General features: G+C 38.8%; 1 protein-coding gene across 2 annotated transcripts in view; it reads right to left on the minus strand.

The window, feature by feature from the left end:
* The window catches only part of ttc17 (tetratricopeptide repeat domain 17), a 62,638-nt gene that overhangs the window by 42,284 nt on the left and 4,298 nt on the right, over nt 1-16,056 (minus strand). For both annotated transcript variants that reach the window (XM_055649372.1, XM_055649373.1), the window contains 5 exons: nt 11,803-11,892; nt 10,046-10,215; nt 8,320-8,431; nt 6,929-7,060; nt 1,117-1,226 (listed from right to left, as the gene is read on the minus strand). In XM_055649372.1, the coding sequence (XP_055505347.1) occupies nt 1,117-1,226; nt 6,929-7,060; nt 8,320-8,431; nt 10,046-10,215; nt 11,803-11,892 (614 nt within the window). The remainder of the gene's footprint in view (nt 1-1,116; nt 1,227-6,928; nt 7,061-8,319; nt 8,432-10,045; nt 10,216-11,802; nt 11,893-16,056) is intronic.

Consider the following 16,056-nt stretch of genomic DNA (forward strand, 5'->3'; position numbering starts at 1 on the left):
TATCACTTCTCTCAGCTGGTAGATTGGGCACACAAAAACACTAAAAGTCTTAAAATACAGCATATCTAACTCGTTAAAGCCCTACCCTGCGCTGATAACTTGCATCTTTCTTCTGAGAAAGAAACCTACATTCTTGACCCATGGCACATAGTGCACCTCCCTCCTGCCACAGGTAGAACTGCTACTAAAATAAAATACATGCTCCAAACCTCGAGTAGGCAATCAAATTGGTACAAAACTGATGATGCCTCTGCTATACAAAAGAATCACCAACAGAATATTAAAGTCCAATAGCAACTGTAACATTTCGCACAACCTGCCGCCCTTCTATAACCATAAACAAAATAACTTCTATGTATGTGGCGTAGACAAGAACAAAATAAGGGGAGTAGGCCACCTGGCTCCTCAGGTCTGTCCAAACATTCAATACAAATATAGCTGATCAATCTTAAGCCTCAATTGTTCTTTGCTAGTTTCACATAGCCGCCAATTTCATGACCCCTTCTTAATCTACCTTCTTGATAAATACATCTAGAGGTCCAGTTGCTAAAGCTTTGGGATAGAATTGCAGAGATTCACTACCCTGTGTGAAATTCCCATACCTCTGCTCCCTCATCTCGTAATCACATGCCCTTGTTAACTGACCCTTTCAGGAGTGGAAACATCGCAACATCTAGTCTGTCCTACATCCTTGGGATCATATGTATTTCAATAGCATGACCTATCATTCTTCTCAACTCCAAAGGAAACAATTCTCTTATACTAGGAATTTGCCAAGGTAATCTCTTTTATGATTCTTACAATGCCACTCTATCTGTTCTTAGTTAAGGAAACCAAAACTGTACATAGTATTCAGGTTGTGGCTAACCAACACCTGAGCAATTATATCAATACTTGTCTATTTCTAAATACCATTTGGCATAACAGCCTACTATGCCATTTACTTTTGTTTTAAAAAGTCGGTCGTTATTGGCCATTCTACAGAAAGCAAACTAGGCATGCAAGTGATCATTACATCCATGGGCATGTTAGCTGAGGGAGAAATCAAGTAGAATATACCCACACTAGGGAGCAAAGATCTAATAGAATACTTTCCCAATTTTTTTGGAGACTTACCGTGGAGAAAAGTGTAGTGCCCGAATAACACATTCTACGACATGATATGGCTCATTTTTCATCCTCCAGTAAAAAGAAGCCAAGTTATATAACACCCATGAAGATGTATTCTAAAAAAAATGAAAAATGGATACAGCATTAAAGTCACAGCAACAGATGAAAATTACCGTTTTGTATAAATCTGGATATTTGAAATCTGACAATACAATTCCTTTCACTTTATCCCGATTAAAATCCTGATCATTAAACATTGCAAAGATGAATGCAACAAAAAATAAAAAACTGATCATATTATTTTAGATAGATAATTCTAAAATGTCTTACGCAAATTCAGGAAAAACATATTAAAGCATTAAACTATATAAATTGGGTAGAATGTTAAAAACTGATGTCATAATTAGTGATAATATTCAAATGACAGATTTTAGAATCGTTTTAAGGTATGTGGTCATATTAAATTCAGCAGAAAGTAATTTATTCCTCTTTGACATTTGTCTTTAAGAAAACTGCGTGACAACGTGATTGAAGAGACAGTGAGAAAATATTTGATATACACTTAGCCATAAAACTATGTTTGCAAAATGTCAGTCAAATTAGGGATTGTGTTTAAAACCCCTCCACAAATATTTATGAAACTTTCCCTTGGAGAATGCCAAAATCCAAATTAAACTGCTTTAACCACCATTTTCAACAAATCTAACAAACACATCATAACTTTCCAACAAAAACTCCTCTTTTCCATATAATGTAAATCTATATAGTGAGAAGTTGCAGGGGAGAAATCCAGTCTAACTCTTATTCTTGGGCCCAACACATTAATGGAGAAATAAACCAAACATTTAATTAGATAGAAAACAATATGTCTAGAGGTGACTTGAGAAGTTTTCTTTGCACACAGATTCATAATTTGATCAGTTTCCGAATAACGGTCATAAATGGTGTACCAAAATTTCAGGTACTTTACTAATTCAACAAGTAGGAGGAAATACGTAAGAATAAGTTTTTTAAAAGTATATTCAATTGCCTATGATTTATTACAACGGCTGCCACATCATACACAACAGACATCAGATAGTGGAAAAATATGCAAAACATTTGAAATGTCTCAATCGACAAGTACAATAGTTTTCTAAAGTAATTTGAGTTTGGAAAATGCAATAGCAAATTACAGTAATACGCCACAAAAACAGACCATTAGGCCCAACCTGCCAATGCCGACCAAGATGCCACTCTACACTTGTCCTATTTTTTACCCATATCCCTCTCAACCTTGGGAAGATCGTCTGGAGGAGGCGCAGGAGAGGAAGATGACCAAGTATGAAGAGCTGGTCATAAATTGCCGTAAGCAGGGCTGGAAAACAAGGTGTATGCCCATCGAGGTTGGCCGCAGAGGTTTTCCAGGGCAATCGCTCGATAAAGCTATGTGCATTGGGCATCAATGGAATGGAGAGAAGAGCCATCAAAGCACAAAAACAATCCATTTGACCATACTTTCATGCTGACCAAATTGCCTGGACCTGGCCTATATGCCTCCAAACTTTTAGTATTCTGTTTAATGACATTCTTTCCATACCACGGCAATCAGAACTGTGTACAGTACATATGTCCTTACCAATGTCTTGTACAGCTGCGTTTTCACTCTTTCATTATCTTGTCCATCTGTTTTGCCAGTTTCGTGGAACAGTGTACTTGAATCACTTGGTCACTCTATTCTACAACACTCCCCAGGGCCCTAACATTTACTGTGCCAGTTCCACACTGGTTTGTTTTGCCAAAATGCAACAACTTGCATTTATCTGCATTAAAATCTCTCCGCCATTCCTTGGCCCATTGGCAATGTTGATCAAGATCCCGTTGCAGTCTTAGATAACTTTCTTACTGTTCACTATTCTATCAATTTTAATGTCATTCACCAACTTACTAACTATGCCACTCATATTCACATTAATTATTAATATAAATAACAAACACCAGTGGACACTGATCCTCGGGACAGGGTCACTGTTACGGGCCTCCAGTATGAAAAACAAACCTCCCTCACCACCTTCTCTCTCTTACCATCAAGCTATTTTGCATCCACTTGCTTTGCTCATCCTGGATCTCATGTGGTCTAACCCTCCAGACCAGCCTACTATGCAGTACCTCGTCAAAGGCCTTGCTAATGTCCTGCAATATCTTCCCTCGCTTCCCAAAATGTCTTAAGATACACTTGATCAGGACCTGGGGATTTATCTTCCTTTCTTAGTCTTCAGACCTGTTCTTCTGTCATGTGGTCTCTCATCAAGACTTCAGAGCTCCCCAGCATTCATGACTTTCTCCACAGTAAATATAGACGAGAAATATTCACTAACACCTCACCCATTTCCTTTGGCTCCATAAATAGATGATCCTATTGATCTTTAATAGGGCCTATTCTCTCCAGGTATTCCTTTGTCCTTAATATAGTTGCAGAATCTCTTTGGATTGTTCTTTACCTTAGCTGTCAACACTATTTCCTGCCAATCTTCCTAAACATACTTCAACACTTAAGGGATGCAAAAATAGTAGTTGAAAAAAGTGGCAATTTATATATTCTACACAAATTCTGTTAAAGTGAATTTTAGGGTAATGATTTGTGAATTCTGTAAGGGCGGATTTCTGTAACCTGAACAGCTGAGATGCTGCCATTGCCTGTAGTTTGATTGACGTTTGTGATAAAAGGGATAGAAAGGGTCAATCAATCATTGAAAAGAGAACCATGAAGCCACGTTAGCTGCAAAATGGCTATCTGGCCTATTAACACTTTTTAGTACTTCAGCTCGCAAATATCAAGTTTTAAAACAGATCCAAATTCTTAAGACGTCATAAGATTTGGCCTCTACACCATTTCACCGCCCCCTCCCCCAACACCATATGTGAACATATCTCTTCCAACTCTCCCCTCTAATCCTCTTACCAATTATTTTAAATAGAGTCGAGTTGTGGGAATGGCACTAAGGGTAAAAAATGTAAGTGGAGAGACTGGGTAAAGCCAGTTGTTCTCTTTCGAGCACAAGTTTAAGATCTGATCCAGCCCGTCAAAATCATGAATAGTCTTGGTAACATAATAATGAAAAACGGTTCCATACTGAGTAGCGTGACTAACAAATGACAGAGATGTTATATGCATTATGTTCTAAAAATGCAATTACTACAAATCTGATTTTCACCGCTTGAAAATGTGGTGGAAACCGATTGAATATCATGTTTCAGAAGGGTGTAGGAAAGAACTGCAGATGCTGGTTTAAATCGAAGGTAGACACAAAATGCTGGAGTAACTCAGCGGGACTGGCAGTGTCTCTGGAGAGAAGGAATGGGTGACGTTTTGGGTCGGGACCCTTCTTTATGTCAGGGGAGTTTCAAAAGGTAATTGGATAACAAAAAAAATTAATTGAAAAAATTGGCAAAATTGGCAATTGGGATAAACACATGGAATATGACTAATTATATACAGTGCCCTCCATAATGTTTGTGACAAAAGCCCATCATTTATTTTTTGGCTCTGTACTCCACAATTTGAGATTTGTAATAGAGAAAAAAAAAATCACATGTGGTTAAACTGCACATTGTCAGATTTTAATAAAGGACATTTTTACACTGTCAATGGAGGTACAGATTCACGACAGCCCCTTCAGCATGGAGGAGCTGTGAAAAGTGAAGACCTCGCTGTAGCAAGGGAAGAGTCCAGGCCCTGATAACATCCCTCCAGAGGTGATGGAAAAACTGTGAGCTCGGCGACATCATGCTCAAGTTCTGCAACACAGCATTAATGGCGAATGACAAGCCAACAGTGGTCACAATCCAACATCATTCACATCCCCAAAACTGGGAGACTGAACAAGACTGACAACTATCGTGGAATCAGCCCGACATGTGCCTTGGCCAAGGTCTAAAACCGCTTGACTCTCAACCAGATTAGGGCTGCTATTGACCCAAAGCTACGTTACAATCAGAACGGCTTCAAAGAGAAGAGGAACACGGTCATACAGATCCTTGCCCTCCGAAGGATAATTGAGATGAAGGATAACAACCTGCTGGCTGTTCTAACCTTCATAGACTTCCAGAAGGCGTTTGACTTAATTCATCGAAGCAAAATGATGAGGATTTTGAAGGCTTACTGTATCCCTCCTCATCTCCTGAGAGCCATTTAGGATATGCACTTGGGCACCACGGCCAAGGTTGCCACCCCGGATGGCAAGATCAAAGTTGTAGATGGTTTAAGCATGCAACCTATAATGTAGCTACCTCATCACCATTAACACGCCCTCTCACATCAGTATAACTGTGATCTCCTCCCTTCTCCTCCTCCCATTTTGTCCTGGTACGTCTGAAGGCTGGGTGCAGCCAGTACTGGGACGTGTGTGCCATGTGCTATATTAAAGACTATAGTAAAGGTTATAGTGTGTCAGACTAGACTCCTTTACAAAAGTGTTTGAGATCCTCGCAGGGGTCTTACAGGGAGACACGCTGGCACCCTTTCTCTTCGTCATTATCCTTGATTATCCATGAGGCAGGCGCTCAAGGAACATGAGGATCTCGGCTTCACAATCACCCCAAGGCATTCGAGAAGAAGTCGAGGTCTGACCAGTCAACTTGTCAGACCTCGACTTCGCTGATGACATCGTCCTGCTGTCAGACGAGATTAGGGAGGCACAGAAGCTGCTCGGCAGGGTCGAGATGGAGTGCGAGAAAGTGGGCCTCCACCTTAATGCCAAGAAGATGGAGTACATGGCGTTCAACGTTGGTGACCATGAGCCTCTCAAAACCAGTGGCAGTGCATCTCTCAAAAAAGTGGAGGACTTCAAGTACCTGGGAGCGAGAATGCAGAGCTCGGAGAATGACATCAAGGTCTGGAAAGCGCTCGCATGGAAAGCCCTCAATAACATGGTGAAAATCTGGAAGTCCAGGATGTCTAATGGTCTCAAACTGAGATTCTTCCATGCAACTGTAGAGATCATATTATTATACGGGTGCGAGGCATGGACTCTCACTTGAGCACTGTCCAAGTCTCTCGATGGTACAATGCTCAGAAAAGTTCAAAATGTCAATTGGAGGGAACACATCACCAACGCTCAGCTCTATGGAGAAATTCCACCTCTGACCGAGATGATCAGGTCGAGAAAATTGAGGCTTGCTGGTCACTGCCACCGCCACCCAGAAATACCAGCAAACAAGGTTGTGCTGTGGGAACCCACCCATGGAAGACGTGACCCAGGATGGCCAATCAAGACGATGCTGAAGATTTTGATGGAAGACGTATGTGCAGAGACAAAAGAGGAGCTTGCCAGCTGCATGAAGGACAGAGGTGTGTGGTGCGCCCGTCACCGTGCCCGTTGGAAACCAGCACCACTGCGTCGCTAATGCGAGCTCTCTTGCACCCGCAATAAGGAGGCAATTGAGCAATTACAAATGCCTGTGAAGCCATGTGTCCCAAACATTATGGTGCCCTGAAGTGGGGGGACTATGTATATAAACACAGCTGTAATTTCTACATCCTGAAACCAAAATGTATAAAACTGGCCTTTAATAAACTCCGACAATGAGCACTTTAACCACGTGATATTTTTCTATTACAAATCTCAAATTGTGGAGTACAGAGGCAAATAAAATGGGTCTTTGTCACAAATATTACGGAGGGCACTGCAGCTTTTTCAATAAGGTCAATGAACTATATAGTTGCGTTTTTCAAGGAAATACAGGGATGTTACAAAGGAATATATAACCAGGTTATCTCAAATGCACTTGCACTGTAACCAGCCGATAAAAAAGTTAAAGATTAAAATAAAAGCCATACCTTCAGCAAAGCTGCATTAATTCTATGTCCTATTTCTTCAATACTTCTACCTAATCTTCTTGATAAACTGACGAAGATAGGATCCTCTTTTGATAAAACTGGCGCTGTAAGGTTAATACGCTCTTGAATACCCTGGAAGCAAAAGTTTTTATTTATTACTAGCCAACTTAATTTTGAAATCCTAAACTTGGAAGTGGTAAATATTTTGCTAATTTCCTACTCAAATCTCTGTTGAAACATACAATTACATTGCCAATAACAGATACAAACACTTCCAAGGAACTCTGGTCTTTACAGAGAAGAGTATAAACAAATAATTGGAGATGCTGGTTAATACACAAACGGACACAAAGTGCTGGAGCAACACGGCAGGTCAAGCAGCATATCTGGAGAACATTTTGGTGACGTTTTGGGTCGAGACCCTTTTTCAGACCAAATTCAGAGAAAATATGGTTTCAAAGATGCATATAAAATATTTGTTTTGCAAAAACTGTATATGAAAAATAACTTTATACTTAGATCCTGAATGTCACTTCATCTTCAACATCTTTCTATCCTCACAAAAAATACCTCACTCCCCACCAACATCCTCAGGACTTTTTACAGGGGCACGGTGGAGTCTGTACTCACGTACTGCATGAACACGTGGTACTCCAACTGTAACTGCTCAGACAGGAAGGCTCTGCAGAGGGTAGTGAGGGGAGCAGAAAGGATCATTGGTGTCTCCCTACCCTCGGTACAAGAACTGTTCCAGAGCCGCTGTCTGAAAAAAGCTCTGAGAATAGCTAAGGACAAACTGCACCCCCTCCAAACACACCTGGATCTCCTGCCATCAGGCAAGAGATACCGTAGCATCAAAGCCCGGACTACCAGACTGCTAAACAACTTCCTGCCACGGGCTGTGAGGCTGCTAAGCAGTCACTCCACCTGATTCTGCTGCTTTGCACTGACAATTTAATAACTCTGGCACTGGCCACTCAAATCAGCTGCCCTGGACATTTTAATGACAGTTTTTACTGTATTTTAATGTTGCTGTTTTTACCTGCTTTTAATTATTTATACTGTTTCATCAGGGACTGGATTGTTTTTACTGTTATTATGTGTGAAATGTTTAAGTTTTATGTGCAATGTGTATTCCCTGGGAAACGTCTTCTCATTTTGCACTGTACAATTGTTGCTTTGCAAGATGACAATAAAGGTTGATTGATTGATTGATCTTCAACTTCCGCCAATACAAAAATTCATATTAACTCTATTTTGTGAATAATTAGAAATTACATGAAAAATACAGTACAATTGTAATTATGTATAATTTTAGCTTACAATCATCAGGAAATAAAAAGGATATGCCATCTCTAAAATACTCCAGGCGATTAAAAAAAAGAATTTACCCGCAAGTGCTGAAAGGCATGAATACTAAATGGAAGCTCTATTATTTTTGTACAATCTGGCATTTGTAGATCTGTAGGTAATGGGGTCTTGGAGTCAATATACTCTTCAGGGCTGGAAGAACAGAATAATTTATCAAACTCATTTTTTTAAAGAAACTGAAGGAACATTAAAATAAAAGCTACTGGAAACAAAGTTGGCTTGAAGATACACAAAAATTCAATGTATGAAAAAATTGACAACAACCATTTTAACAATTGACACCTGGAGGTCAACATCATTTGTTTTGCAATGTACTTACAGATCCGATATCCAAACCAACGAGATTTACACCATTTCAAATTTTGCAAAATATATTTCAACTTTAGAATTTATTTTTGTACTTACTTATGCGGGGTATCTGTGAATAAGTACAAAAAAGTTTGATCTGTACATGTACATGACTGTTTTAATAAAAACACAGGCAATCAGTTTGGCTAGATGGGATCCAAAAAACCCTTTAGGACATCTCAGCATGTCCAGAATGCAAAAACTAGACCGGAAATATGATTGTGAACAAAACAGCACAGCCATTATCTAATCCAAACATGCCACTGAGAAAGAACAGTTCACTAAATTACATACAGTGCCCTCCATAATGTTTTGGGACAAAGACCCATCATTTATTTATTTACCTCTGTACTCCACAATTTGAGATATGTAATAGAAAAAAAAAAATCACATGTGGTTAAAGTGCACGTTGTCAGATTTTAATAAAGGCCATTTTTATACATTTTGGTTTCACCATGTAGAAATTACATTACCTTATAAACAATTACAACATTATTCAACGTTTCCTTGGTAAATAAGGTCGTTTTTAGATGTGTTTATAGTACATAGTCCTCCCATTTCAGGGCACCATAATGTTTGTGACACATGGTTTCACAGGTGTTTGTAATTGCTCAGGTTCATCTATTGCCTCCTTAATGCAGGTATAATATGATTTTTTTCTATTACAAATCTTAAATTGTGGAGTACAGAGGCAAACAAATAAATGATGGGTCTTTGTCCCAAATATTATGGAGGGCACTGTACAATTGTGCAAGTTAGGAGAATGTCCCTGAAGCTTATTTTGCCATTCAGTAAGAACACACCTGAGTTAATAGTAATCTTTACATTGCTGCTTATACCGAACAACCTTTTAACTGCTTTTTAGGTATGCAACAATCATTGTATTCAAAATATTTAAGGACACTGCTTCCACCATTGTGCATTTCCTATTAGTCAGACAACCTATCCACACCACAGGCCTGGCCCCATAGCAGAAGCGTCCACATCGCGGGGCTGGAAACTGGAAATATCCCGAGCTAATTCTGCTACCGCCATCATCTATTGCAACAAGTGATGGCTTCCACTGATTGTCGCCAGAAGCTTGCATCCTTTTCAGGACGGACGATTACAGCGACGTCAACATTTGAAACATGGAAGATGGACACGAAAGAAGAAGGTCACAGGCCTGGACAGAATGAATGCGGGTAGCATGTTTCCACTTGTGGGAGAGTCCAGGACCAGAGGCCAGAGATATCAAACACTAGTCAATGTAAGCTAGACTTGAAACCTTTTTGGTCAGCAGCAGCTTGGGGACAGATTGCCTTCATGCTGGCAAATGGTCCACCTCAAGAGACTCAAGCTAAACTAAACTAAACTTTAAAAACATATTTTCCTATATAAAAAAAAAAGAACAAAAACCTGATATCCTTGCTCTCCAAGGAAATATACGTTCCATCATAAAGGTCAAGGTCTCCAAGAGGCACTTTAGCTTTAATGCAGTCGGAATCTTCTTTGTAATGTCTCTGTTCCAAACCTGTGTCCCGATCTTCATTCTCTTCTATATGAATTTTCTGAGCTACTAAATGTTTCTGTGTACAGAGAAGGTGAATGATTAGTTTTAACAGTTAAACACTGAGCTTTACACAGCTTACCTTATAAACAATGACAACATTATTCAACGTTTCCTCGGTAAATAAGGTCGTTTTTAGATGCGGTTTAGAGGGATACAGGGGGGTAATTTTAGATGTGGTTTAACAGTACACAATTTACTTCAAAAGCCTTAAGGGAAAAATAATCAGCAAAATTAGTAATAAACATTTTAGGTTGCAACTTGCATAAACTAAACTGTAGCCAACTAGAGATTTTCATGGGATTGGCAATATCATCTTTATTTTAAAATATCAAAAATCATTTATTTTTAATCAAACAATCTTTGCCATAAGTTATTTAATGAATGATTTACCAAATTAATGTCAAAAAGGAAAGCTAATTTACATGGAATTTACAATGAATTAAACAAATTAATGCTAATATTTAAAATACATTATTTTTAATTTGTGCTTGTACTAATCTTTCTTTGTTACTCAATTATTTTGTTTATAAAAGTCACATCAGTAACTATTAAAAGGAACACCGATTTTTAGCTCTGAAATTGCACACTGAGGTGGCATTCTAGTTTCAAATGAACATCATGCACTCAAGATTGCTCAATTGACCCACTGTTTGTAAGACATATAGAAATCAATCCAACGTGATTTCAACTATTCAAAATTGACACGAAAACAAGTTTAGTGATATTATTTGTAAAAAAAACATAATAACAGAAGAATCCACTTCACAGATTACAAAAGAAGAAAAATACTCCAGCTGTTAGATCAGAAATTAAAACAAGGAAATGCTGAAAATACACCAAACTGATAATCCTGTACCTTTGAGACTTCAGTGGTGCTGGACTTATGTTTTTTTCTGATTATGAAGAACCCATCTTATCTTTAATTCAGTTCTTTTTATAAGACGTTATATACTAGTTAAAAAATTTAGCAGTGAACCAGATACATTTGAAAGGCATGGGAAACAATCCTCTGGTGGGTTTAAAAGCAGCATGGGAAATGCAGTCTCTGTGGGTGTAAAAGGAGTGTTTGAAAGGGCTCGGGTTAGCCAGATGTCAAGTTATCAAGATTTCTAAACAATCGTCTGGTGGATAATCAGAGATTTACTGCACTCAGCAAATCAGGCAGCATTCATGGAGAGAGAAACAGGTGTGTGATCTTTTATCAAAAGTGATCTTTTATCAAAAGTATAAAGTTAGCCAATTTTCTTATAAATTTTCCAAATTCTAAAAGAAGACCAACAATCCATCAGATGATGTATAGGAAGGAACTGCAGATGCTGGTTTTATATAAAATCCAACAAATTAAAAGTTTCTCATTCCAGGACAAAAGGTTACTTGTCCCAAGTATATTGTATTTTGCTTGCAATAAAAGTTGCAATGGATAATTTTACAAGATTTTTCAGCCTCCTAACCAGATATTAATTGGCTTCATTATTTCTCTTTACCCTATGGTATAATACAATAATCCCTGTTTACAGATGTGTTTTAACATCTTAATCTGTCTTTTTACAAATTCACCTTCCGTAATTTCATACATATTAGATAAGATTATTTTTCAACCTACTTCCAACTCTTTGAGATAGTCAACTGTAGCTTCTTGTCTCATAAACACCACCAAATCATGGGGATGTTTCAAATTAAGGGGAGAGTCCACCTGCCAAAAACAAAAATATTATAATATGTTCAATTATTTCAGAATATACTTTCATACTTTTTTATACTTTTCATACTTTTTTATACACAAATTATAATTTCAGTGCTTTATCTTTTTCTCTCAATATAACTCAAACGGTTTGGCACACAGTTAATATGTACCATATGAAATCAGAAGGACAAACCATTATCCCATCTCTTTTACCAAGCAGGTAGCAGGCATTACTGGTCCTATTAACTTCAGAGTGCTGAAGTATAACAATGTTGGACGCTGACATTAAAATAAATCAAGAGATCTTCTGGGCCACATTCATCATCAGAAGACTAAGGGCATTCGGCACATCTCCTACAATGCTTACCCATTTCTATAGATGAAATCCATCAGGATGCATTATAAATTGGTTTGGCACTGCACTAGAAGGATGCATTATCTTTATTCGGACAGATTTAAGTTCTCACTTTATCTTATTGAACTGAAGATTTGCATGCAAACTGTAGCAAAATAAAATTCTGTACTTCACTTCCTTCGTCTTTTAGCTCCAATAAGTAAACCATTTTTTATAAACTGTCATCCAAACAATTGTGTACATTCTGTAGGGTAGTCGAGTAATTAATGAAACTAGAATGTTACATATATGCAGTAAGTACAAGAAAGCATCCTGCTTCAGTTTTGACCTGTGATACATCTTTTTGGAAGAATTACAGAGGGATCGTGATCAACTGGCCAAGTGGGAAGATAATTGGTTAATGGAGTTTAATTCAAATAAGTGTAAGGTGCTGTATTTTGGTATGTCAAATCAGAGAAGGACCTTCAGTGATTGGCAGGGCCCTGAGGAGTTTTGTAGAGTGGAGAGATCAAGGAGTGCAAGTACATAGTTCCTTGAAAGTAGCATTTCAGGTAGATAGAGTGGTAAGGGAGGATATTGGCATGCTGGCCTTCATCAGTTAGGGAAATGTTTGGTACTTATGTTGCAGTTGTAAGTATTATGTTCAGTTTTGGTCAAACTCACCCCCGGCTTCCAAATGTCCAAGGAAAAATGTCCTGGACAGGCTAACACTTTCTTATAGCTTAGGCCCTTAAATTCTGGCAACACCATCAAAATTCTTCTCTGCATTCTTTCCATCTAAATGGCATATTTCCTACAGCATGGTGACAAAAAATGCATTATAATTATAGTGCGGCCAGATACTCCGTGTAGCCTTGGAACACAGGAGGCTTCGGAGTGACCTTATAGAGGTGTAAAAAAATGGGCATTATAAGGTTGTAGTGCGGCCAGATATTTCCGTGTAGCCTTGGTAAACCGCACGAGCTGCCAGAGGATGTAGCTGAGACAGGTACAATAACAACATTTAAAATACATTTCAACAGATACTTGGGCAGGAAAGGTTTAATGGGACATGGACCAACTGGGCCTAACTTAGATGGGGTATGAATGAGTTAGTCCGAATAGCTTATTTCCATACTGTATGACTATTAAAAATAGAATTAAACATAATAATTGATTAATGAACTAGCAATACATATTTTTAAAGAATACGGATGTAAATGTTTGATGCACAGTAGATCCTACAATGCTTCCACAATGTTGTTATGGTAATATTTCATGATTTAATTTTTTTAAATTAAAACGACTTCAGAAAAATCAAAGTGGACAATCAAACCATGTGTGTTCCTGATTCTGTAAAAGCACTATGATTTCAAAAGCACCCTGCCAATTAGGTGCTTATCTGCTTGGCTTTAGGGAATACACTTGCAATATATTTATGTGAATGGAATCAAAATTTATCGGGGCTACCTTCAATATGGCCAAACAAAACACATGCACTTTACTGGCATGGGTAATTAATTTACAAACTTTAATTCAATAATAATTGTACGTTCAACATAATTAACTGCAATACAAAAACAGGTCCTCTATCTGTTAATCAGTATTGTGCAGCTTCATCTTTGTCCAGAAAGCTTAAACGTCCAATTTAAAAGTTTGTAATCAGCCACATGAAAACAGTGACTACTAATGTCACGTTTAAAGTGTCCTTTTCAGGTAATGGAATTTTAGCACATAGAACTTATCATATTTTCCCAAGATAAATAATTATGAAATTTAATGAGTGAATAGATTAAGTAATAATATATATATGCAACTTCATATTTGATGGCAAAGAAAAACATTTATACTTGTGCGTGAGCTTATGTGACCCAATTCTATTTTACAATTTTTTTAAAGAAATGTAATTAATGCAGCCAATTGAATCTCATCAAGCAATTTGCAGTAATGACTAGATAACTTGCTCCGTGTGGTCAACGGAAGAATTAATAGAAGCAATAGAAGCAGAGGAACTGAAGGAAATCCACATTAGTCAGGAAATGGTGTTGGATAGACTGATGGGACTGAAGGCTGATAAATCCCCAGGGCCTGATGGTCTGCATCCCAGGATACTTAAGGAAGTGGCTCGGCAAATCGTGGATGCATTGGTGATAATTTTCCAATGTTCTATAGACTCAGGATCATTTCCTGTGGATTGGAGGGTAGCTAATATTATCCCACTTTTTAAGAAAGGCAGGAGAGAGAAAACAGGGAATTATAGACCAGTTAGCCTGATATCGGTGGTGGGGAAGATGCTGGAGTCAATTATAAATGATGAGATAGCCGCACATTTGGATAGCAGTAACAGGATCGGTCCGAGTCAGCATGGATTTACGAAGGGGAAATCATGCTTGACTAATCTTCTGGAATTTTTTGAAGATGTAACTAGGAAAAGGGACAAGGGAGAGCTATTGGATGTAGTGTACCTGGACTTTCAGAAAGCATTTGATAAGGTCCCACATAGATTAGTGGGCAAAATTAGGGCACATAGTATTGGAGGTAGAGTGCTGACATGGATAAAGTGGTTGGCAGACAGGAAACAAAGAGTAGGGATTAACAGGTCCCTTCAGAATGGCAGGCAGTGACTAGTGGGGTGCCGCAAGGCTCGGTGCTGGGACCGCAGCTATTTACAATATACATCAATGATTTGGATGAAGAGATTCAAAGTAACATTAGCAAATTTGCAGATGACACGAAGCTGGGTGGCAGTGTGAACTGTGAGGAGGATGCGATGAGAATGCAGGGTGACTTGGACAGGTTGGGGGAGTGGTCAGATGCATGGCAGATGAAGTTTAATGCGGATAAATGTGAGGTTATCCACTTTGGTAGTAAAAACAGGAAGGCAGATTACTATCTGAATGGCGTCAAGTTGGGAAAAGGGGAAGTACAACGGGATCTGGGCTTGTACGCTCTGGAGTTTAGAAAGATGAGAGGGTATCTCATTGAAACATGTAAGATTGTTAAGGGCTTGGACACGCTAGAGGCAGGAAACATGTTCCCGATGTTGGGGGAGTCCAGAACCAGCGGCCACAGTTTAAGAATGAGGAGTAAGCCATTTAGAACGGAGACGAGGAAACTTTTTCTCACAGAGAGTGGTGAGTCTGTGGAATTCTCTGCCTCAAAGGGCAGTGGAGGCAGGTTCTCTGGATGCTTTCAAGAGAGAGCTAGATAGGGCTCTTAAAAATAGCAGAGTCAGGGGATATGGGGAGAAGGCAGGAACGGGGTACTGATTGGGGATGATCAGCCATGATCACTTTGAATGGCGGTGCTGGCTCAATGGGCCGAATGGCCTACTCCTGCACCTATTGAATGGCCTACTCCTGCACCTATTGTCTATTGTCATTAGGCCCAGCCATAAGATAAACAAGCAATGCAAGAGTTTAAGAAGGAACTGCAGATGCTGGAAAATCAAAGGTACACAAAAAAGCTGGAGAAACTCAGCGGGTGCAGCAGCATCTATGGAGCGAAGGAAATAGGCAACGTTTCGGGCCGAAACCCTTCTTCAGCAATGCAATGCAAGAGTACTGGAAGTGAAAACCATAAAATATAAACATTTATGATACAAGATAACAATTTATGTTAAACTGCTTTATGTTAAGGGTTTAAGAGGGAACTGCAGATGCTGGAGGATCGAAGGTTACACAAAAAAAGCTGGAGAAACTCAGCGGGTGCAGCAGCATCTATGGAGCGAAGGAAATAGGCCAAATAGGCCTATTTCCTTCGCTCCATAGATGCTGCTGCACCCGCTGAGTTTCTCCAGCTTTTTTGTGTAACCTTATGTTAAGGGTTGGTGGTCATAT

The sequence above is a fragment of the Leucoraja erinacea genome, chromosome 18, assembly GCF_028641065.1.
Source record: "Leucoraja erinacea ecotype New England chromosome 18, Leri_hhj_1, whole genome shotgun sequence".
NCBI classification, from domain to species: Eukaryota; Metazoa; Chordata; class Chondrichthyes; order Rajiformes; family Rajidae; genus Leucoraja; species Leucoraja erinaceus.